We start from the raw sequence: 23247 nt of genomic DNA on the forward strand, positions 1-23247 counted from the left end.
TCTGACAGCCAACTTGTTGAAGGAACAAGTAGCAATAAGGGCTTATATGCAAGCCAGGTTCACAGGCGAACAGAATCTCTAAGAGAACAAAGAGGAAACTGGTGGGCGTTGGGGAGTAGGCGAGAAAGAGAGAGGATAGAGCTGCTAAGGAGAGGGGAACCAGTGCTCAGAGATGCCTGGGTTTCTGGGCTTCCCAGTTTCAATAGCTGCTCATGGTTACCTTCATCATAACTCCGTTTTCTTGAAATAATTTGCAATGCAATTAGCCAGGCTAATGGAGGGAGTTACTAGGAAATTGGTGGGCAACAGCAATGAAGAAAGTAAGAGTGGTTTAGTTAGATGATATTAGCCTCAAAGGAGAAGAAATTCGTACATGAAGGTGGAATATAAATTATTATAAGTTCCTGTCAAGAGTTAGACTCTTGGTGATTATGTATTCTGGTCCAGAAGGATCAGAGAAGGAGGACTGAACAATCTCTGCTTGAGTCAAAAGTATTCTCAGACGAAATCAGAAGCATTCTGGGAAGGGCCCCGGGTATTCAGGATTCCAGGGGGTTTGGAGGAGGGAACTGGGAAGGCCACGGAGAAGAAAATTGAAAGAAATTTAAGTTTTGATCATTTATATCCTCTAACTGGGCCTGGAAACTGACTTTCACTGTGTGTTAAAAAGAGTGGTCTGTATTTTGGCAAACAGAGAAGGCTTCCTGAAAGAGGTGCCATATGAGCTGCACTTTAAAGAGGAGATGAAAAGGAAGGGCTTCACAGGCAGACAGAGTCACAGCTGCAAAGGCTGCATTTTAAAGGGAGAGTGGGCAGTTTGCAGTTGCTGGGCATCATGGGGCCTGAGTCAACTGGCAAGTTATTTTTATATCTTGGGGCCTTGGTTTCCATTATAAGAGAAATAATACTGTATTTCTTCTGTTCTAGGATTCAGTGTTTATACCCTATCTCACTTTTAATATTTCTTGATTTAAGACATATCTTACAATTGACACCCCAAAATGCTTGCTTTATAGGGCAAGAAGAATTGTGACAGTGTTATCACTAACTCAGTTCAGTTCAGTCACTCGGTCATGTCTGACTCTTTGTGACCCCATGGACTGTAGCACACCAGGCTTCCCTGTCCATCACCAACTCCTGGAGCTTCCTCAAACTCATGTCCATTGAGTCAGTGATGCCATCCAACCATCTCATCCTCTGTTGTCCCCTTCTCCTCCTGCCTTCAATCTTTCCCAGCATCAGTGTCTTTTCCAGTGAGTCAGTTCTTCACATCAGGTGCCAAAGTATTGGAGTTTCAGCTTCAGCATCAGTCCTTCCAATGAATATTCAGGACTGATTTCCATTAGAATAGACTGGTTTGATCTCCTTGCAGTCCAAGGGACTCTCAAGAGTCTTCTCCAACACCACAGTTCAAAAGCCTCAATTCTTTGGCACTCAGCCTTCTTTACAGTCCAACTCTCACATCCATACATGACTACTGGAAAAACCATAACTTTGACTAGATGGACTTTTGTTCGCAAAGTAATGTCTTTGCTTTTTAATATGCTGTCTAGGTTGGTCATAACTTTTCTTCCAAGGAGCAAGCATCTTTTAGTTTCATGGCTGCAGTCACCATCTGCAGTGATTTTGGAGCCAAAAAAAAAAAAAAAAGTCTCTCACTGTTTCCATTGTTTTCCCATCTATTTGCCACGAAGTTATGGGACTGGACCAGATGCCATAATCTCAGTTTTCTGAATGTTGAGTTTTAAGCCAACTTTTTCACTCTCCTCTTTCATTTTCATCAAGAGGCTCTTTAGTTCTTCTTTGCTTTTGGCCATAAGGGTGGTGTCAGCTGCATATTGGAGGTTATTGATATTTCTCCCAGTGATCTTGATTCCAGCTTGTACATTTCGCATGATGTTACTCCGCGTCTAAGTTAAATAAGCAGGGTGACAATATGCAGCCTTGATGTACTCCTTTCCCAATTTGGAACCATCACTAACTGGGTATATGCAAATTTAGCTATCCACAGAAAGATGTTCATTTAATAATAAGCTTAGTTGAGTTATTTGCATTGACTGTGCCATGCAGTTTAATTTGAATCTCAAAGTGTCACGTTAGGTGTCTTCCAAAAGGTTACATTGGTGCTGAAGCATTGACGTTATACATACAGATGAGTTGTCATGCATCACGAATACAATTGTAGAAACGGCCAACTCTCTAAATTTGACATAATGGTTACAAATCTAGAAGAGATTGTCTTGACTAACTGAAGTGCCTGAGGACACCAAACATTTAACTGTCAATAGTTTCTAATTATTAGGAGAAGCTGTGTAGATTCTAGGTATGTGCAATGTAATTAAAAAAAGAAACCAAGCTTAAAACAAATAAACATATATAACACTGATATATTCTTTGAAACATCTCAAAAGTATGCTGTTAATTTTTAAAAGTGATAAAGAGATCAAGATATAACTAAGTTATGAAAACCAGAATGCCATCATGCTATACTTAAACACATGGTCAAAGGGTTATATAAGACTTTAGGCAGTGGAAGTGAGAAGTGAACAACCTCTGATTATGGTACTGAAGATGAAAGTGGTACAATTATGATAATAGCCAACATTTACTGAATGATTACAACGTGGCACTGTGTTAAATGCCTTTGGACAGCCTCAAGACACCTCTATCAGATCAGTGGTGTTATCTTCATTTTGCAGTGAGAAAGGTGTCTTCCAAAAGGTTACACTGGTGTTGTAGTATTGACATGTTGTATGAACAGATGAGTTGCCATGCATCGGGAATACAATTATTATAGAAATGGCCAACTCTCTAAATTTGACATAATGGTTACAAATCTAGAAGAGATTGTCTTGACTAACTGAAGTGCCTGAGGACACCAAACATTTATCAAGGCAAATCCAGCTTACCTACAGAATCACCATGCTGTTCTAACACCTTCCCTGTGCATTTTGACAGATAGGATTTTTAGGTTGGGTTTAAAAGTATATACTTAAATACAGTGTAGCCATGGTACTTTTTACTTACATGCCATGAATCCATGGCACATTACTTTGCTGCCAAAGTTCCGTCTAGTCAAAGCTATGGTTTTTCCAGTAGTCATGTATGGATGTGAGAGTTGGACCATAAAGAAAGCTGAACGCAGAAGAACTGATGCTTTTGGACTGTGGTGTTGGAGAAGACTCTTGAGAGTCCCTTGGACTGCAAGGACATCAAACTAGTCAATCCTAAAGGAAATCAGTCCTGAATATTCTTTGGAAGGACAGAAGCTGAAGTTTCAATATTTTGGCCACCTGATGCAAAGAACTGACTCATTGGAAAAGACCCTGATACTGGGCAAGACTGAAGGCAGGAGGTGAAGGGGACGATGGAGGATGAGATGGTTGGATAGCATCACTGAGTGGATGGACATGAGTTTGAACAAGCTTCCAGAGTTCGTGATGGGCAGGAAGGCCTGGCGTGCTACGGTCCATGGTGTGGCAAAGAGTTGGAGACAACTGAGCGACTGAACTGAACTGATGAATCCATGGAATCTAAGAATCAGAAGTATGGGACTGGGGGTTATTTTAAGGATCAGATGATGAATATCTTACAGCGGCTCCTAGAAAAGTCGTGTATCAGGGGGTAGGTGTTGCAAGTTGGAGTAAATGAGCCTGTATTCTCAGAACTCTCTCATCTTAAAACTGGCAAAGGCTACTGAGAGAAAGGCGTCAGTAAGGAGGAATGTGTTCTGTGGTTTTCAAAGCGGTTCCTCTACACAGAAAGCCCTGCCTTACATACCTGTCTAAATCCTTCTGATCTTTCCATGCCCACCCCGAATGCCAGCTCCTTCAGAAAGCAGTCTCTGGTTATATGAAAATATAAACATGGCAGATACTTTCAAATCGTTAAGTGATGAAGCCAGTAAGTGAAAGGTGGACTTTATCATTAAAGTTATCCGCGCTCCTTTCCTGGCCTCAGTTTCTGTAAACTGAAAGGAAGAGGTGGCTAAGCCTATCTCTTCCTTTTGTAATCTCGACTCTTTCAACCTTTTCAGATTTCTGCCAGAACTGCCGTGAAAAGCAACTCTTCTTCCTTAGACCTGCAGGCGGCGGCTCCTCCGCGTTGGCAGCTCAACAGGGCGGGGCTGGAGAAGCAGGAGAGGAGGAGGGGGGCTCTAGGGGAAGCGCGGCACGCAGCCACGTGACTTCCTTCCCAAGGAGCCTCCGCTGCAGGCCTCCCAGCAACCAATGCGTCCCGCCTAACGACGCTCGTGCATCCTGGTTGGCCTTCGGGAATGCTTGTGGCAAGGCGGCTCCCACGGTCGCGCTGCTTATTGGCTCGCTCTACCGTCGCTCAAGCGCGTTGCCCGAGCGCCCGCAGGCGGTGCGGTCGAAAGCCCCTCCCATTGGCCGCTGGGTTTGTGGCTGGCTGGCTGAGGCTGTCAGTCCTGGGCCGTTTCCCCGAGGCAGGCGCTCTGCTGGGGGCGGGAGGAAGAGGGGCCGGACTGGGGCCTGACTAGCAGTCGCTGCCGCCACGGTCTTCGGGGCTGCTATGACCAGTGGACGACGCGCCCTCCGCAGCTCCGCGCAGCGCTAGTCGGGGCCGTGCGCCCGCCGTAGCCGTCTGCGTCCCCAGCTCAGCCGCTCCCGCGGCTCCCTCGGCTCTTCCAGTGGCCCCTGCGAGGCGAGGCAGAGGCAGGATGAAGATGACGGTGGATTTCGAGGAGTGTCTGAAAGACTCGCCCCGTTTCAGGTAACTGGCGCAGCCGCCCGGCTCTGGGCCGGCGTCACCCGGAGCTAGCTCCTCCGGCGGTGCGGGCGTGAAAGCCGGCGGTAGAACGCTCGGGGGGCCCCGCAGTCCGCGCCCTCCGACGGGGCGTGCGGCCGTTGCTGTGGCTCCCGACCCGGAGAGGGCTCGACAGCCCCGACTAGCCCTTCGTGAGGGGTGAGGCTGGGCCAGGAGGGGGACGTCGCCTCCTTTTGCCCCTTCCTCGGCCTCTGCCCAGGGCGGAGCGCCCAAGAGGCTGGGCGCACCCGTTTCGAGGAACTGGGGTGCAGCCGCGTCCCCGACGACTCGTGCCCTTTGCGGGCGCGCGCTCTCCCCTTCCTCTGGCCGCTCGTCCTTTCCCCTCCCTTCCGCTCCTCCTTCGTTTCCACCCCCACACCAGCCCCTCTTTGAGGGCGCTTGCAGGGCACCCTCCTGCAGTTCACTTAGTTCCTCTTCGCGCTTTTCCGCTCCCCCTACCCCTAGGAAGAAGGACTGGGGGCCCAACTGGGACATCGATTTCTGATGCTGGCTTGTTCCCGGCCAGGGGGGCTTCTAGCGCTGGCGGTTGATTTGTACGGGAGTCGGGGGTGGGAGTGTTTGACCAGCCTTATTCTATCCACTGTGGTCCTAGACTCTTAGGCTTTTCTTTCCACCTAAGCTCTTTGACGGGGGCACCGCTGTCGAGCGTACCGGGCTGAGGGGTGAGGAGTAGGAGAAACAGTGCATTTCTGTTTTGAGAACGGAAGTAGGAGGGCCCCGAAGATTGCATTTCTGTTCCTCTTCCAGCAGCGTCGGCCCGGGAGGGCCCGGTTCACCGTCTGATGCTCCCAGTGGATCTGTCACATAAACTGACTTGGTGGCACTGCGATGCACAGGGGCTGGCCTTCCTCCCTGGAGAGCCGGCAACCCTGAGGGTGTCCAGAGCCCGGGCTCTTTCGGTTAGGAGCATCTTAGAAAACTCTTGAATTGTTTTGAAGAATGAGGTTTGCTAGGTTGTGTTTTACACTGCATTTATAGGGCTGTCCTTAGGCCTTAAAAATAAGGCCTTCAAAACTTCCGTTAGAACAGTGACATGTCTTGAAAGCGTCTCCTGAGCATTGATGCCCGCTGATCTTTAGGGCAATCCTGGGTTGTAAATTCCTGCATCCTCTCCCTTGGAACGAACTGTTCTCATCTTTATCACTGTTAATTTGATTTGCCCCCGCCCCCCACACTTTTTTTTTTTTTTACCCCAGTGAAAAGCAAAGTATTGTAAAACTTAATGAACTCCTACTTCTAAGACAATGTCCTTTGGTTTTTATTTTTTGGTGTTAATTTTATTTGGAACTTAGGGCTGTTACTTGTAAAAAGGTACACATGGTGGGTTGGAGAGAAGAATGTTGTTGGTATTAGTTTTTAAAACGTTTATATTTTGCGTGATTTGACAGACTCAGGAGGTACAAATGGATAGTTTACGACAGCTTTGCAAGTTAGATTTCAGGACTGTGTGGCAATGGAAGTAATTTTTAAAGTGTACCTTAAAAAGTTCTATTTTTTGGTGGAATTTTTATTAATGTGACCCAGCTATTACTGAGTAATGATGTAGTCACAGCTTTTTTTTTTTTTTTGTCTAGGGAATGTGACTTTGTGCTCAGTTTGTTTTGCATTTTAAGTTTCATTTAAAAAAAAGTTGAGAAAAGTTATTTGAGAATGCTTCTAGGTACTGCTTTTGGTCATAAACCATGCTCTGTCTTTGTTTTTGAAATAAAAGTAATTGAATGTAAAGTAAGAGGAAAAGATACTGATTAAGTTGTATGGAATATTGTAGTAAGCGTTTGTTAACCTTTAGTATAATATCTATTCTGTATTAATTAAGACATTAGGGATTTTCAAGAGTTGTTTCCAGTATTCCAATTACTCTTGGCTGCAAATTGGGAAGAGAAACCAAGATTCACAGAAGTCTAATATATTGTATACGTTTGTGAGACTAGATCAGATTTGCCGGGAAATAAAAGTCTCATCATATATATTCCTAATTATAACTCCATTACTGTGTAGGTTTCTATAGCATTTGAAAATAATATTTCAGAGGTCTTCATTCACATGCTTATGTATAAGAGAAACTTTCAAGAGCATTGCATACTTTGAGTGATATTTTGAAATATTTGTATCAGAAAATTTGTGATGGCTGGGCTTTTTTGACAGCAAGGCAGCTGTACTATTTATTCCTCGTAGTGTCCTGATCTGTTATGCTGTTTTAAAACTAATTCCTATTTTTATTATCCTTCACAAATGAATTTGTGGCATTTAAGTCTGGCATGTGGACATAACTGTCTTGAATGTTGTAGAATCAATGTAAATGGCAGCTCATGCTGAAGAAAATTTTCACCAATGGTCAAGCTTTAAACATTAATTTTCCTGTTAAATTGATAAGGAAAACAGGAGGAAAGCTGGTTGAAATAGGGAGAGAAGGATATTGCAGTTGCAACATTGTTTTTAGTAATTTGAATAAAGTCTGTGGTTACATTTTACATTCCTGTGAACATTTTGTTTTGTTTTTAGATTGGAAGGCACATTTCTTTGCGTAATTTTGGGTTCTCTTAGTTTTTTAAAAGCCACTCTAAAGGTCAGAATCTTGTTCATTTAAATTCTACAGGAAAGTGGATGCATCTAAGTATACTTTTTAAAAGTATGTCAAAAAAATAAAGTGGAAATTAACCATTTTGACTGTCGAAGAACTTTGAACTTGTTTGGGCCTGCCCTAAATTGTATGTGTAAGTGTGCTTTAAAATTTTATAAAAATTTTATAAGAATTGTGTTTTTTCTTTATATAAACATATGGTTCACTCAGGAAGTGAATATTTTGTTTGAAATAAAGAGTCAAATTAATTAGTGGTTTTTGAATTGTGGAAAGAAAAGAAAGAAAGATAGCACTAAGTCGTGTCTGACTCTTGTGGTCCAGTGAGCTGTGGCCTGCCAGGTTCCTATGTCCATGGGATTCTCTGGGCAGTCCACTGGAGTGGATCACCATTTCCTTCTCCAGGGGAACTTCCTGACCCGGGAATTGAACCCAGGTCTCCTGCATTGCAGGCAGTTGCTTTACTGACTGCGCTACATGGGAAGCTTTGAATTGTGGAAGATTTGCTCTAATTTATTACCCAAATATACAAATATTGCATCTTTATATGGAACATTTATTGTTTATCCTTAACAGTGTTTATTTTGCACCATTCTGAGGATTTTTTGTTTGATTCTGTTTCAGATATAATCCTTGTTCAGTAACTTAGGATAAAAATCTTAAAAAGATGTTTTAGGGTGAAAGGTTTTAATGGCTGAAAGACATCACACATGTGTGTATGCATGTGCATATTCTATTTTGCTATTAAGCAAGTGCCAGTCTTGACTGATATGCTACTTATCCTTCCATATTTAGAACAAATAGACTCTTAATAATTGGTAATTTACACATGGAAAATATAGTGGGCAAGAGATGAAGCAAAATGTGTTCTTATTTCAGAAATGGAAGAATGGCATTATAAAGTAGTTTTATTGTGGACCAAAATATAGGAATCCAGCTATTCCTCATTGCAGCTTCTAATTCTTCATTTAATGTAGTATCAGCTTCAGTTGAAATAAGGGAGAACAAGCTCTTACAACATGGCCAGATCTCATACTCTAGTATGCTTTTATAACTACCATCTCATTTAATGTTAAAATGTTAATATTATGGTGGGGAATTATAATTTTTGTTTTTAAAGTGTTTAAAAAGATGCCAAACTGGATATTTTGAGAAGTTAAATTGACTTTCTTAATGGTGGACTTTCAAGTGGTGGACTTGGAAGTGAATTCACTCTTTTACTCTGTCTTTCAAGCTACAGGCTCTGTTACATTAATTAAATTTGTGTTAATTGTGTGTATGATGTCTTTTATTATACAGATATTTAAAAACTGGCTTTCATGTATTGCCTAGAAAAGTGTTCCCATTCCCATTATTATAGGATATGTTCCATTTATAGCAATTTTTAGTTTCATATAATGCAGCTAGATTTAGTTCTGAGTGTGAGGGATAATCCTGTTTTATTTTCATCCTAATGGAGGCCCTTGTCCAGATACCTTTTACTGAATAATCCATCTTTAACCATTGCTTTAAAATTATACACATATGTACATATACATACATGTATATGAACATGGGTCTTTTTCTGGATTCTACTCTTTTCTACCAAAGTAATTGTCTGTTCTTCTGCAAATACTGTTAATATATTAGCTGTAACATTTTATAGTTTGTTATGATATCTGGTGGGTCAGCTTTTCCTTTATTACTGTTTTTTCAAAAAATATAATGGCTATTCTTGAATATTTTGTCTTTATAATATTATAGCTGCCTTAATATCAGAATATGGTATGTCTTTCTATGTATTTTGGCCTTATATATTTAAAACTTTTTATTATGTAAAATTTCAATAATGATCCAGCTACATGCTGTTTATTAGAGAATTACCTTAGATTGAAGGATACAAATATTAATAGGTTGAAAGTGAAAGGATAGACAAAGATAAATGATGCAAGCAATACCCACAAGAGAGCCGGAGTGGCTATATATAAGTAGACTTTATGATAAAAATTACTAAAGATAAAGGATATTTTATAATGATAAAAGGGTCAATCCATCAGGAAGACATATAAACATATACACTTAGCAGAGCCTCAAAATACAGGACAGAGAAGGAAACGGCGACTCATGCCGGTACTCTTGCCTGGAAAATCCCGTGGATGGAGGAGCCTGGTGGGCTGCAGTCCATGGGGTTGCTAAGGGTTGGACACAACTGAGCCACTTCACTTTCACTTTTCGCTTTCATGCATTGGAGAAGGAAATGGCAACACACTCCAGTGTTCTTGCTTGGAGAATCCCAGGGATGGGGGAGCCTGGTGGGCTGCTGTCTATGGGGTCACACAGAGTCGGACACGACTGAAGTGGCTTAGCAGCAGCAGCAAAATACAGGAAGCAAAAAATGATGGAAGTGAAGGGAGAAATAGAAAATCCAATGATAATAGGGACATAATACTTTCAATAATGGGTAGAACAGCTAGGCAAATGGTCAACAGGCAGATATGAGATGTGAACAATACTATATATCAAAAAAAAGATTTAATAGATGTCTATAGAATATTTCAGACTTCATATTCTTCTCCATTACACATGAAAACATTTTGTATAAATAAATTAAGCCACTAAACAGGCTTCAACAAATTTAAAAGGTTTGAAATCATGCAAAATAAATTCTTTGGCCACAATGGAATGAAATTAGAAGTAAGTAAAAGAAGGAAATCTGAAAAATTCAAAATTTGAAAAAACCGAGTAACACACTCTTAAATAACTGGTGGATCAAAGAAGAAATCACAAGGAAATAAAGTATTTTCAGACAAATGAAAACAGAAACACAACATACCAAACTCATGGGTGCAGCTAAAGCAGTCCTGACAAACACCTATATTAAAAAGAAGAAAGATCTCAAAGCAGTGATCTAACCTTTCATCTTAAGAAACTAGAGCAAACTAATCTCAGAGCACGGAAAGGGAGGAAGTAAAGAAGACTAGAGCAGAAATAAATGAAAATTGATACTAAAACAACCATAGAGGAAATCAGTGAAACCAGAAGTTGGTTATTAGTAAGGATCAACAAAGCTGACAAGCCTGTAGCTAGACCAAGATACTGAGAGTGAAAGTTGTTCAGTCATGTCCGACTCTTTGCGACCCCGTGGACAATACAGTCCATGGAATTCTCCAGGCCAGAATACTAGAGTGGGTAGCCTTTCCCTTCTCCAGGGCATTTTCCCAACTCAGGGATCGAACCCAGGTCTTTGGCATTGCAGGTGGATTCTTTACTAGCTGAGCCACAAAGGAAGTCTGTTATTCAGATAATAAATTACTTAAAGTAGATAAAATGGGTGTATATATGTTCCTCAGTTTAGTTACTCAGTCGTGTCCGACTCTTTGTGACCCCATGGACTGCAGCACGCTAGGCCTCCCTGCCCATCATCAACTCCTGGAGTTTACTCAAACTCATGTCCATTGAGTTGGTGATGCCATCCAACTGTCTCATCCTCTGTCATCCCCTTCTCCTCCCGCCTTCAGTCTTGCCCCCAGCATCAGGGTCTTTTCCAATGAGTCACCTGTTTGCATCAGGGGGCCAAAGTATTGGCGTTTCAGCTTCAAGCATCAGTCCTTCCAAATCATTCAGGACTGATTTCCTTTAAGATGAACTGGTTAGATCTCCTTACGGTCCAAGGGACTCTCTCAAGAGTCTTCTCTAACATCACAGTTCAAAAGCATCAATTCTTCAGTGCTCAGCTTTCTTTATAGTCCAACTCTCACATCCATACATGACTATTGGAAAAACCATAGCTTTGACTAGACTGACCTTTGTTGGCAAAGTAATGTCTCTGCTTTTTAATAAGCTGTATAGGTTGGTTATAACTTTTCTTCCAAGGAGCAAGTGTCTTTTAATTTCATGGCTGCAATCACCATCTGCAGTGATTTTGGAGCCCCCCAAAGTAAAGTCTGTCACTGTTTCCATTGTTTTCCCCATCTATTTGCCATGAAGTGATGGGACCAGATGCCATGATCTTAGTTTTCTGAATGTGGAGTTTTAAAGCCAACTTTTTCACTCTCTTCTTTCACTTTCATCAAGAGGCTCTTTACTTCTTCTTTGCTTTCTGCCATAAAGGTGGTGTTATCTGCAGTCTAAGGTTATTGATATTTCTCCCTGCAATCTTGCTTCCAGCTTGTGCCTCATCCAGCCCAGCGATTTTCATGATGTATTCTGCATATAAATTAAATAAGCAGGGTGACAATATACTGCCTTGATGTACTCCTTCCTCAATTTGGAAACAGTCTGTTGTTCCATGTCCAGTTTAACTGACCTACATACAGATTTCTCAGGAGGTGGGTCAGGTGGTCTGGTATTCCCATCTCTTGAAGAATTTTCCACAGTTTGTGGTGATCCACACAGTCTAAAGCTTTGGCATAATCAATAAAGCAGAAAGAGATATTTTTGTGGAACTCTCTTGCTTTTTCGATGATCCGGTGGATGTTGGCAGCTTGACCTCTAGTTCCTCTACCTTTTCTAAAACTAGCTTGAACATCTGGAAGTTCACAGTTCACATGTTGTTGAAGCCTGGCTTGGAAAATTTTGAGCATTACTTTGCTAGCATGTGAGATGAGTGCAATTGTGCGGTATTTTGAGCATTTTTTGGCATTGCCTTTCTTTGGGATTGGGATGAAAACTGACCTTTTCCAGTCCTGTGGCTACTGCTGAGTTTTCCAATTTTGCTGGCAATTAAGTGCAGCACTTTCACAGCATCATCTTTTAGGATTTGAAATAGCTCAGTTGGTGTTCCATCACCTCCACTAGCTTTGTTCTTAGTGATGCTTTTTCCTAAGGCCCACTTGACTTCGTATTCCAGGATGTCTGGCTCTAGGTGAGTGATCACACCTTCGTGATTATCTGTGTTGTAGAACGACACAAACTACTGAAATGACTCAAGAAGAAATTGAAAATCTAAGTGGGCATAAGAGATTGAATTAGTAATTAAAAAACTTCCTCAAAAGGAAAACCCAGACCAAGATGGCTTCACTGATGAATTCTGTCAAATATTTAAAGATGAATTAACAACAATCCTTCATAAACTCTTCCAAGAAGTAGAAGAGGAAGTGTTGCTTCCCAGCTGATTCTCTGAGTCCAGTATTACCGTGCTACCAGAGCTACAGATATGTTAAGAAAACAAAGATATAAGAAAACTACAGACCAATATCTGTTATGAATACAGGTACAAAAATCATCAGTAAAATATTAGCAAACCAAATATAACAATATATAGAAAGGCTTTTACACCGCGACCAAGTGGGACTTATCGCAGGAGTGCAAATGTCAATGTAATAAACAATAGAACAAAGGATAAATACCATGTAATCACCTTAATAGATGCAGGGAAAGTATTTGACTAAATAAAACCCATTTTTATGGTGAAAATACTCAATAAATTAGGAATAGAAAGCTTCCTCAGCCAGGTAAAGGACAGCTCTAAAACACTGTGAACTAACATCTTATTTAATGGTGAAAAAGTTTTTCTCTAAGGTCAAGAGAAAGGTTCTTCTTCATACTTCTATTCAGCAGTGTAGTGGAGCATGTAGCCAGAGCAGCTAGGTGAGAAAGAAGAATACAGGAAAAAATATAAGGAAAAAAGAAGTAAATTCATCTCTACTAAAAAGTAGATTAGAGTATATACACTTGTGTCATGACATCCATGGGAATTGGTTCCAGGACCCCTGCAGATACAAAAATCTGTAGATGTTTAAGATCCTTGCAAAAAATGGTGTAGTATAGTCAACCATCTGTATCTGTGGGTTCTGCATCCAAGAATATGGAGGGCTGACTGTATCTTGTATGTAGAAAATCTTAAGGAATGCACACAAATCAAATAGAACTATTAAGTTCACAAGGCCACAGAATACTAGACCAGTGTCAGGATTATACCACAGCTTATGTATTCTCCTATCAGAGGACATCTTGGTTGCTTTCATGTTTTGGCAGTTATGAATAAAGCTGGTATTATATTTATATAAAGGTTTTTGTGTGGACATAAATTTTCCTCTCATTTGGATAAGTACCGAGGAGACAATTACTGGACTGTATTGAAACTGTTGTAAGAATATGTTTAGTATTTCAAGAAACTTCCAAACTGCCTTCCAGAGTGGCTGTGCCGGATACTTTATCAAGAACAGTGACTGAGAGTTCCTATTTCTCTACCTTCCCACCAGCATTTGGTGATGTTGTATTCTGAAGTTTGGGCATTCTAATAGGTATATAGTAGTATCTCATTTTAATTTGCATTTCTCGGATTGTGTATGATGTATAGCTTCTTTTCATATGCTTATTTGCCATCTGTGTTTCTTCTTTGTCAAGATGTCTTTTAAGCTCTTTGAACCATTTTTTAATTGAATTGTTTGTTTTCTTTTTTCTTCTTTCGGCTGCTTGTGGGATCTTAGTACCCCAGTGAGGGAACCAACTCACATCCCCTGGAGTGCCAGGAACGTCCGGATGTGTTAGTTTTCTTACTGGGTTTTAAGAGTCCTTCACATGTTTTGAATAACAGTCCTTTATTTGATACATAGTTTGGAAATTTTCCCCCAGTCTGCAGCTTGTCTTCGTTTCCTTGATCACCTTTATTTTTGATGTGGAAATTCCCTCCATCATTCCTGTATTGGGTTTGCTTTGCTTGATTTTCATGTTGTTGTCTTTCCTATTTGCTTATTTTGGCAGAGTGCCATTTCCACTACCCTCCCTCAGAAAGGTGCATTTTTGTTTGTTTGTTTGTTTTAGGCTTTACCTGTCTGAAAATGTATGTAAGATTGTAGACTGAAACCATTGTCTCTCAGAATTTGAAGGCATTGCACCACTGTCTTCTGGTTTTCTGTGTTGCTGTGGACAAGTGGTACTGTTTTTATTTTCTGATTTTTTTTGTTGTTGTTGTTTCTTAAGTTTTTTAAGATTTTTTTCTTTACTTATGATATTCTGAAATTTCATAATGATATGCCTTTAGGTAGGTATTTTTTATTTATTGTCTTGGATACTTCCTCTCAATCTGAAAACTCATGTGTTTTAGTTCTGAGGAATCATATTATTTCTTTGATAATTTCTTTTCCTCTTTTTTTATCTTTTATTCTTGTATTCATATTTTGAATAAATTCTTTTTCTCCCATTTCCTATTTATCTTTTTGTTCTGGATGATGCATCCAAAGTATTTCCTAATCTTAGTTTTCAAAAATTCTTTGTTGTTCTGAATATATTTATGTATATGTATGTATCTGTGTGTGTGTGTATATATATATGTATGTATGTGTGTGTGTGTGTGTGTGTGTGTATATATATATATATATATATATGAAAGTGAAAGTGAACTTGCTCAGTTGTGTCTGACTCTTCGCAACCCCATGGACTGTAGCCCACCAGGCTCCTCTAGCCATGGAATTTTCTAGGCAAGAGTACTAGAGTGGATTGCCCTTTCCTTCTCCAGTATATATATATATATGTATGTATATGTTTTCACATCAACCTGTTCTTCAAGGGGCTTTCCAGGTGGCCCAGTGGTAAAGAATCCTCTTGCCAAATCAGGAGACGTGGGTTTGATCCCTGGGTCAGGAAGATCCCTGGAGAAGGAAATGGCCACCTACTCTAGCATTCTTGCCTAGGAAATCCCATGGACACAGGACCCTGGTGGGCTACAGTTCATGGGTCACAAAGAGTTAGACAAACTTACTACTAAACAACAACACATTTTTCAAGAGCTTTCCTTATACATCTGAATAAATTAGTCATAGTGAACAGATTTTTCTTTCTCTGAATTATCTTCCTCTAAAGTTTTGATTTGTTGTTGTTTGTTTTGATCTTCTTTTAGAAACTTTCTGTTGATCTTTGGCTCTCTGTTTACATCAAAGAGACACTTAAACAGTTACTGGAAGAATGCTGTATTTTGTTATGGGTTGTCTAGTGAGTTTTACTACAGGGTAGTATTTTCATTGGGACCACTTCAAATGTCAGTATTTTTAGGACTTTTCTTGTTTATCTTAAAGAGCCATCTTCTGCCTGGTAGATAATGTAAGAGCTGAATTTCAGGAAACTAGCTAGGAATATTCTTAATGAGATGGGAATACTAGACCACATTACCTGACTCCTGAGAAACCTGTGTGAAGGTCAGGAGCAACAGTTAGAATTGAATATGGAACAACGGACTGGTTCAAAATTGGGAAAGGAGTACGTCAAGGTTGTGTATTGTCACCCTGATTATTTAACTTATATGCAGAATAGATAGTGATAGTGATAGTGAAGTCTCTCAGTTGTGTCCGACTCTTTGCGACCCCATGGACTGTAGCCTACCAGACTCTTCCTTCCATGGAATTTTCCAGGCAAGAGTACTGGAGTGGGTTGCCATTTCCTTCTCCAGGAGATCTTCCCGACCCAGGGATTGAACCCAGGTCTCCCACATTGTAGGCAGACGCTTTACCATCTGAGCCACCAGGGAATATATTATGTGAAATGCTGGGCTGGATGAATCACAAGCTGGAATCAAGATTGCCTGGAGAAATATCAACAGCCTTAGATATGCAGATTATACCACTTTAGTGGCAGAAAGTGAAGAGGAACTAAAGAGTCTCTTGATGAAGCTGAAAGAGGAGAGTGAAAAAGGTGGCTTAAAACTCAGCATTCAAAAAATGAAGATTGTGGCATTTGGTCCTGTTGCTTTATGGCAAATAGATAGGGAAAATGTGGAAACAGTGTCAGATTTCATTTTCTTGGCTTCTGAAATCAATGCGGATGGTGACTGCAGCCGTGAAATTAAGACACTTGCTCCTTGGAAGAGTAGCTATGACAAACTTAGCATATAAAAAGCAGAGACATCACTTTACTGACAAAGGTCCATATAGTCAAAGGTATGTTTTATCCAGTAGTCATGTATGGATGTGAGAGCTGGACCATAAAGAAAGCTGAATGTCGAAGAATTGATGCTTTTGAACGGTGGTGCTGGCGAAGACTCTTGAGAGTCTGTTGGATAGCAGGGAGGTCAAATCAGTCCATCCTAAAGGAAAGCAACCCTGAATATTCATTTGATGGGCTGATGCTGAAGCTCCAATACTTGGGCCACCTGATGCAAGAGTTGGCTCACTGGAAAAGACCCTGATGCTGGAAAAGATGGAGGGCAAGAGGAGAAGGGGGGGACAGAAGATGAGATGGTTGGATGGCATCACTGACTCAGTGGACATGAGTTTAAGCATACTCTGGGAGATAGTAAAGGACAGGGAAACCTGGCGTGCTGCAGTTCATGGGGTTGCAAAGCACTGGACTTGCCTTAGTGACTGAACAACAGTAACACCAAGCTACAGAAGGGGCAGGAGAAGGCTTGTGGGGTAGGGACTTCTCACTGGAGTTTCTCTCTCATAGGGAATTTTTAACTTAGTTTTAATTAGTACTTTAGATTTTAATATATAAACCTTTACAGAAAACACAACTCCCATTTTTTCTCAGGATGGGAGAGAGGTGGTCATTTCAAGTTGGAGGAGTGGAGTGGGGATCTGAAGAGTCTGGTTGCTCCTTATGAATATAAGATTTCAACTGATTCTGTTTTCACCCTCCCTCCTCCTCCCAACTCCATCCCTGTATTTTGAGACATATGACATTTTCATGCCTCTAACTATTCGGGGCTTCTGTGTGGTGAATCTTTTTCTTGAAAATTGGCTTCACCAGTGTACTTTGATGTCTTAGGGTTTGGCTTTTTCTGGTCTGAGTTACTGTTCTTTTATTTGCCTTTCAGTTTCTAGAATTGTGCTGCTAACCGTTACTGTTGCTATTTTTTGTCCTGTGTATTAACTCCCCACCTTCTGTCATTTTAATTAGATTTTTTTGAGAAGATGGAGATAAATGGGGGTATTTTATCTGTGATGTTTAACTGGAGGTTGACTCATTGGAAAAGACTCTGATGCTGGGAGGGATTGGGGGCAGGAGGAGAAGGGGACGACAGAGGATGAGATGGCTGGATGGCATCACTGACTTCGATGGACGTGAGTCTGAGTGAACTCCGGGAGTTGGTGATGGACAGGGAGGCCTGGCGGGCTGCGATTCATGGGGTCGCAAAGAGTCGGATGCGACTGAGCAGCTGAACTGAACTGTGTGCTGTTGGTATGCAAAGCACAGCTTCTACTGGAGAATACGCTTTTATGGTAGTGAATGTGGACCCAAGTAGGTGGGTTCTGGAGGCTGATTACCTGTTTCACTTCTTTTTCACTTACTGATGTTGAGACCTTGGGGTAGGTTTCTCACTTCTACCTAGGCTCAGTGAGAACAGCAATGCATTACTGCAAATTCAAAATGCCTTTCACGGAAGTAGCTGAAGAGTACACAATTAATAATGCTAAGCCCCCTTGCTCTTTCTCTTGTTTTCTTGAAGAGAAGCTTGGATGGTTTACTTAAGGTTTCTGGCATGCTCATGTGGTAATAATAAACGGTTGGAAGAATCTAGTATGTATGAAGGATTAGGCATGTTACTTGGAAACATGAAAATCATCTGTGCTGTGGATGATGAAACAGTGAAAGTAGATGGATAAACTTCACTTTGCAGAAGGAGAGCAGTAAAGGTCCTTAAAAAGCACCAGAGGTAGATTTTATGTGTATTTAAGAAGGAAGGTTGGACGAAAGAATAATAGGAGGAGAAAAAAAACAACTGAGGACATAGTGCCTTAAGGATTTAAATCCTGAATGATGAGCAGGCAAAGGAAAAGCAAAGTGATAGGTGGCAGAAGAGAACTGCTGTGAGGAAGCGCATGTGTCCACTTGGGAGCACATGACGCCGTCTCCATTGAATCATAGCTAGGATTTGGAGGCTAGACAGGCGAGATGACGCAAGGTAAACACCTGTGAAGATTTGGGTAAGTGAATACATGGAGAAATTCTTATAGAAAGGATTGACTTGATTATACTTGTGTAGTAATTTGTACTTGAAATACAGCAGGATTCCTTGTTGAAATATAGTCAGTTTTTCTGTCTGAAGTTTTTATATTTTCTGTGATGCCACAGACATACTCAAATTTAAATATAAATTTTTTTCCCCTGCCTAAAAAGTTACTCTTCAATGTGGAAGTTTAAAAAAATGGTAAAATAGTTCAGCCAAAAGCGGGCAATGGCGAATGGGCGCCAGGACACTAAACTTCATGGGATTTAATTTGTATGTATTTTAGCATCACTTTTAGATGAGATGTGAGCAGGGTGTGCATACTTTTTAAGTTGACTCATGTAAAATTAAAGTTGCTGGAACTACTAATTTTGGTGTTTTATTTCTAGTCAGATATGCGTTCTGTTTTTGGCTGCACCTTGCTTCTTGTGGGCTTCTGTGGTGTCTCAGATGCTAAAGAATTGGCCTGCAGTACAGGAGACCTGGCTTCAGTCCCTAGGTTGGGAAGATCCCCTGGAGAAAGGAATGGCTCCCCACTGCAGTATTCTTGCCTGGAGAATCCTGTGGGCCCAGGAGCCTGTCAGGTTCTAGTTCATGGGGCTGCAGAGTGGGACACAGCTGAGCCACTAATACTTATTTACTTGGGTCTTGTGAAATCTTAGTTCCTTGACCAGGGTTTGAACCTCTGCCCTTGGCAGTGAAATTGTGGACCATCAGGGACTTCCCTGGAGAAGACAATGGCACCCTACTCCAATACTCTTGCCTTGAAAATCCCATGAGCGGAGCAGCCTGGTGGGCTGCTGTCTATGGGGTCGCACAGAGTCGGACATGACTGAAGTGACTTAGCAGCAGCAGGGAATTCCTCATGTTCATTTTTAAATAAACAAAACTTTCCTTGTTTTTTTTTAAATTTAATTTTATTTTTTAAATTTAATTTTTATTTTTTTTTAATAAAACTTTCCTTGTTTTAAAAAATAGTTTTTAACTTGGTGATATATTGTTTTACTCTGATTTTCAGTTTTACGTTCAAAGGGAAGCTTTATAGTAAGTTAAAAATCCATTTATATGAATTTTTGAATTAAAGTATTTAATTACAAGGAGACTAGATGTTATTGGTTATGGTCAGATAATAGTTTTATATGAATGAAATGAATTAAGATACTTCCTAGCACGTTTATCATTTACTGTGAGAACCTCCTATGGCATTTATCTGCTGGGCTTAGAGCCATCTCTGTTTGTCTGAAAAAGCCTTTGTTTTTCTTTGATGTTTGAAGGCTATTTTCCCAAAGCATAGAATAATAGATTGGCTTTTTTTTTTTAAAGCACAATGTCATTTCATTGTCTTTTGTTTACATTTTTATCATTTATGTTGCAAGTTTGTTTGTCTTATTATTGCTCTTTGGAGCATAATGTGTCTGTTTTCCTCTGGCTGCTCTTAAGCCTTTTTTCTTTGACTGATTTTCAGTTTTAGCTTGATATATGTAGATACGGTTTCTATTGTCATCCTGCTTGGGGCTTGTAGGGTTTCTTCAATATATGGGGTTTGTGGAGTATCTTTCATCCGTTTGTAAAAGTCCTATTATCTCTCTAAATGTTGCCTTCTGCTACACTTCTCTTCTTCTGGGACTCAGCTCCACATATGTTAAATTTTTTTTGCTGTGTCTTACATGTCTTTTGCTCTTTTTTGAAATATTACTCTTAATGGAGAAATAGGATATTTTGATTGACTTGTATTCCCTCATCTTCTGCTGTTTATAAACTGCTGTTAAACCTATCTGGAGTTTTTAATTCATCTTTTTACTTTTGGACATTTCATTTGATTTTCTTCTGTATAGAGTCTTGTTCTTTGGTGAAAATTGCTAGCTTTTCATGTATTTCTTGCTAGTTTTTCTCTCGTTTCATGACTGTACTAATTATTGCCACTTTTAAGTCCCTATCTAATAAAACCAGTATCTGGCTCATCAGTGATTCTGTTTCTATTTGTTTTGTATTTTCTTCTGGTTGTTATTTAGTTCTTTCTTTTGGTGGGCTCAGTTTTAAATTTAATGCTGTATATTGTGAAAAACTGTAGATGCTTTGGATGATATCTTTCTCCAGAGAGGGCCTTTGTTAGGTAGACAGAGTGGTAGATGATCATCCTAGTCCAGTCACTAAGTAAACTTTGTTAGCTTCCTATTGCTGCTACAACAGATTATCCCAAATTCAGTGGCTTAGAACAACACAAATTTATTATCTTACAGATCTGGGGGTCAGAGTTTCAGTACAGGTCTTACTTAGTTAAAATCAAGGTGTTGGCAGGACTGCGTTTGTTTCTAGAAGATACAGGGAAGATCATTGCTTTTACTTTTCTAGTCTCAAGAGTTGGCTCATATTTGACAGTTCATGGCCCTCTTCTGTCTTCAAAGCCAGCAATGACTCTGACGATCTGTCTTCCTCTTTCACTTATAAGGACTCTGGTAACATTGGACTTACCCAGATAATCCCAGGATAATTTTCTCATCTCAAGGTCCCATGATTATTAATTAACCTTAATTCTGTTTGCTGCTTTAGTTCACCTGTACAGCATAACCTTCCATTTTCACAGGTTCTGGGGACTAGGATGTTGACCTGTTTGGGAGGCCATTATTCTGTCTACCACATTCTACCCTCTGGCTCCTAAGGTCTCACCTCTTGTCTCACATGGAAAATTTATTCACGTCATTGCAACTTCCCCCAAAGTCTCCTCTCAGTTGGATTGCGATTTTGCCAAAAGTCTCATCTGTGTTCATTAGTTTACTTATTACTGTTGTAAAATGCTAGTGCAAACTTTTGGTAACTGTGCTATGTTTTTATTTAGTAGTATTTATATATTTTCAGTATTACTAGGAAGGTTTTACGGTTGAAGGAAAATGGTTGTATTGCATGCTTTATCAAGATGTTATGGCATAACACTTATTGCTTATTCCTGTGTTCTCTGTGATGATCGCCCACTTTTCTAGATCATGGATAATATGATAACAATGTCTTGTTACTCTTTTGAAAAAAGTAGACAAATTATCTTGTACAGTTATCCACTTTCTGAAATCATCTGGTTGTTTTTTTCTGGATCAATTCAGTTTAACATTTTTGGCAAGAATACTTTTAAGTGGTGATGTGTCATTTTCACCGGGAAACCCATGATATTTGGTTGTCTTTTGGTTGATAATACAGAGTTTGATCTCTGGCACCTTGAATTGGGAACTAGGGGGAGGAGAGGCTTGTAAATCAAAAGCCTTGAAATGGGAAGGTGCATGATCTTCACAGAACTAAAAGAGGCCAGTGTGGGCTGGAGCAAAGTGAGCAGGAGGAATAGTGGTAGGAGATAAGAGAGATAAATAGGGATCTGATCATGTTAGGCCTAAGAAGTCATCCGTAGTATGAAGTTTGGATTTTATGATTAGTGCAGTGGGAAGCCATTAGAAATTAGTAGTGAGAGATGGTAAGACTTATATTTAAAAAATACTTTGACTACTGTTTGGAAAATGGGCTGTAGAAGGGTGAGGGTGAATCTAGAGAGACCAGTTAGAGGAAGCCATTGCAAGTAATTAGTTACTAGGTTAGACCAGGCAAGAGAAGACTTGGGGAGCTAGTGGAGGTAATTTCTGCGGTAGAATCAAAAAGAATTGCTGTTGAATTGCTTGTTAGGAAAGAGAATAAAAATAGCATTTTTACCTTTAGCAACTGGAAGGATAGACATATTGTTTGCTGATGGGGGAAAGCAAAGGAAGAACAGGTTTTGGTAAGAAACTCAAGAGTTCCATTTTTGTACTTGTTAAGTTTGAGATAACTAGTAGATACCAGGTGGAGCTGTTAAGTAGAATCAGCACAGAAGTGTAGCCTTTTGTAATTTTATTTTGCAAACTGATTAAGATCTCATCCCATACTCCATTTTAGATTATAAACTCTTTGGTAGGAGACCTCCAATGTCTGTTTCCTTTTATTCTCAGCATAATTCTTTTGCACACAATAGTTAAGCTACAGACTTTTATTGCCCCAAATTTCATTCATTAAAATAGTTATACGTTCTCCATTTTTACATAAAATACTGTGTTTATTTTAGAAATCTTTCTATTGTTGTACTATTGATGGATTTCCAAAACTATAAGTAATACATGCTAGAGCTTGTTTAACTTTTCTTTGACAACATAGTAATTAAATCAAACCGAAATCTTTAGATCCTCTTCAGTTCCGTTCAGTTCAGTCACTTAGTCTTGTCCGACTCTTTGCGATACCATGAATCACAGCATGCCAGGACTCCCTGTTCATCACCAACTCCCAGAGTTTACTCAAACTCATGTCCATCGAGTCAGTGATGCCACCCAGCCGTTTCATCCTCTGTCTTCCCCTTTTCCTCCTGCCCTCAATCCTTCCCAGCATCAGGATCTTTTCCAATGAGTCAGCTCTTCGCATGAGGTGGCCAAAGTATTGGAGTTTCAGCTTCACCGTCAGTCCCTCCAATGAACACACAGGACTGGTCTCCTTCAGAATGGACTGGTTGGATCTCCTTGCAGTACAAGGGACTCTCAAGAGTCTTCTCCTACACCACAGTTCAAAAGCATCAGTTCTTCGGCGCTCAGCTTTCTTCACAGTCCAACTCTCACATCCATATGTGACCATTGGAAAAACCATAGCCTTGACTAGACGGACCTTTGTTGGCAAATAATGTCTCTGGTTTTTAATATGCTATCTAGGTTGGTTGCTCCTCTTAGGTAGTTATAATTCTTGAGAGCCTAATCTGTTTGTAGGCCATCAAATATGTATATGTGGGGTTTATAATAAAATAGTTAATTTCACAAACAAAACTATTCAGAAAATTAATGCTTATTGTGGTTGTATAGAAAAATTTTTAAATATCATGTTCTTTTTTTTTTTAAATTAAAAGAAATTTGCCCCTTCCAGCTTAAGAGACTTTGGGCTCTTGCTAGTGAAAGTGTGGAGTCCTAACCACTGGATCATCAGGGAATCCCTGAAATATTCTGTGTGTCATCTTGATAAAACC

General features: G+C 40.2%; 1 protein-coding gene across 1 annotated transcript in view; it reads left to right on the plus strand.

The window, feature by feature from the left end:
* Positions 1 to 4681: 4681 nt before the first annotated feature.
* Positions 4682 to 23247, plus strand: part of ACAP2 (ArfGAP with coiled-coil, ankyrin repeat and PH domains 2) — a 161088-nt gene continuing 142522 nt past the window's right edge. The window contains exon 1 of the mRNA XM_052637900.1: positions 4682 to 4734. Within this exon, the coding sequence (XP_052493860.1) occupies positions 4682 to 4734 (53 nt within the window). The remainder of the gene's footprint in view (positions 4735 to 23247) is intronic.

Source organism: Budorcas taxicolor, chromosome 1 (genome assembly GCF_023091745.1).
Source record: "Budorcas taxicolor isolate Tak-1 chromosome 1, Takin1.1, whole genome shotgun sequence".
Lineage (NCBI taxonomy): Eukaryota > Metazoa > Chordata > Mammalia > Artiodactyla > Bovidae > Budorcas > Budorcas taxicolor.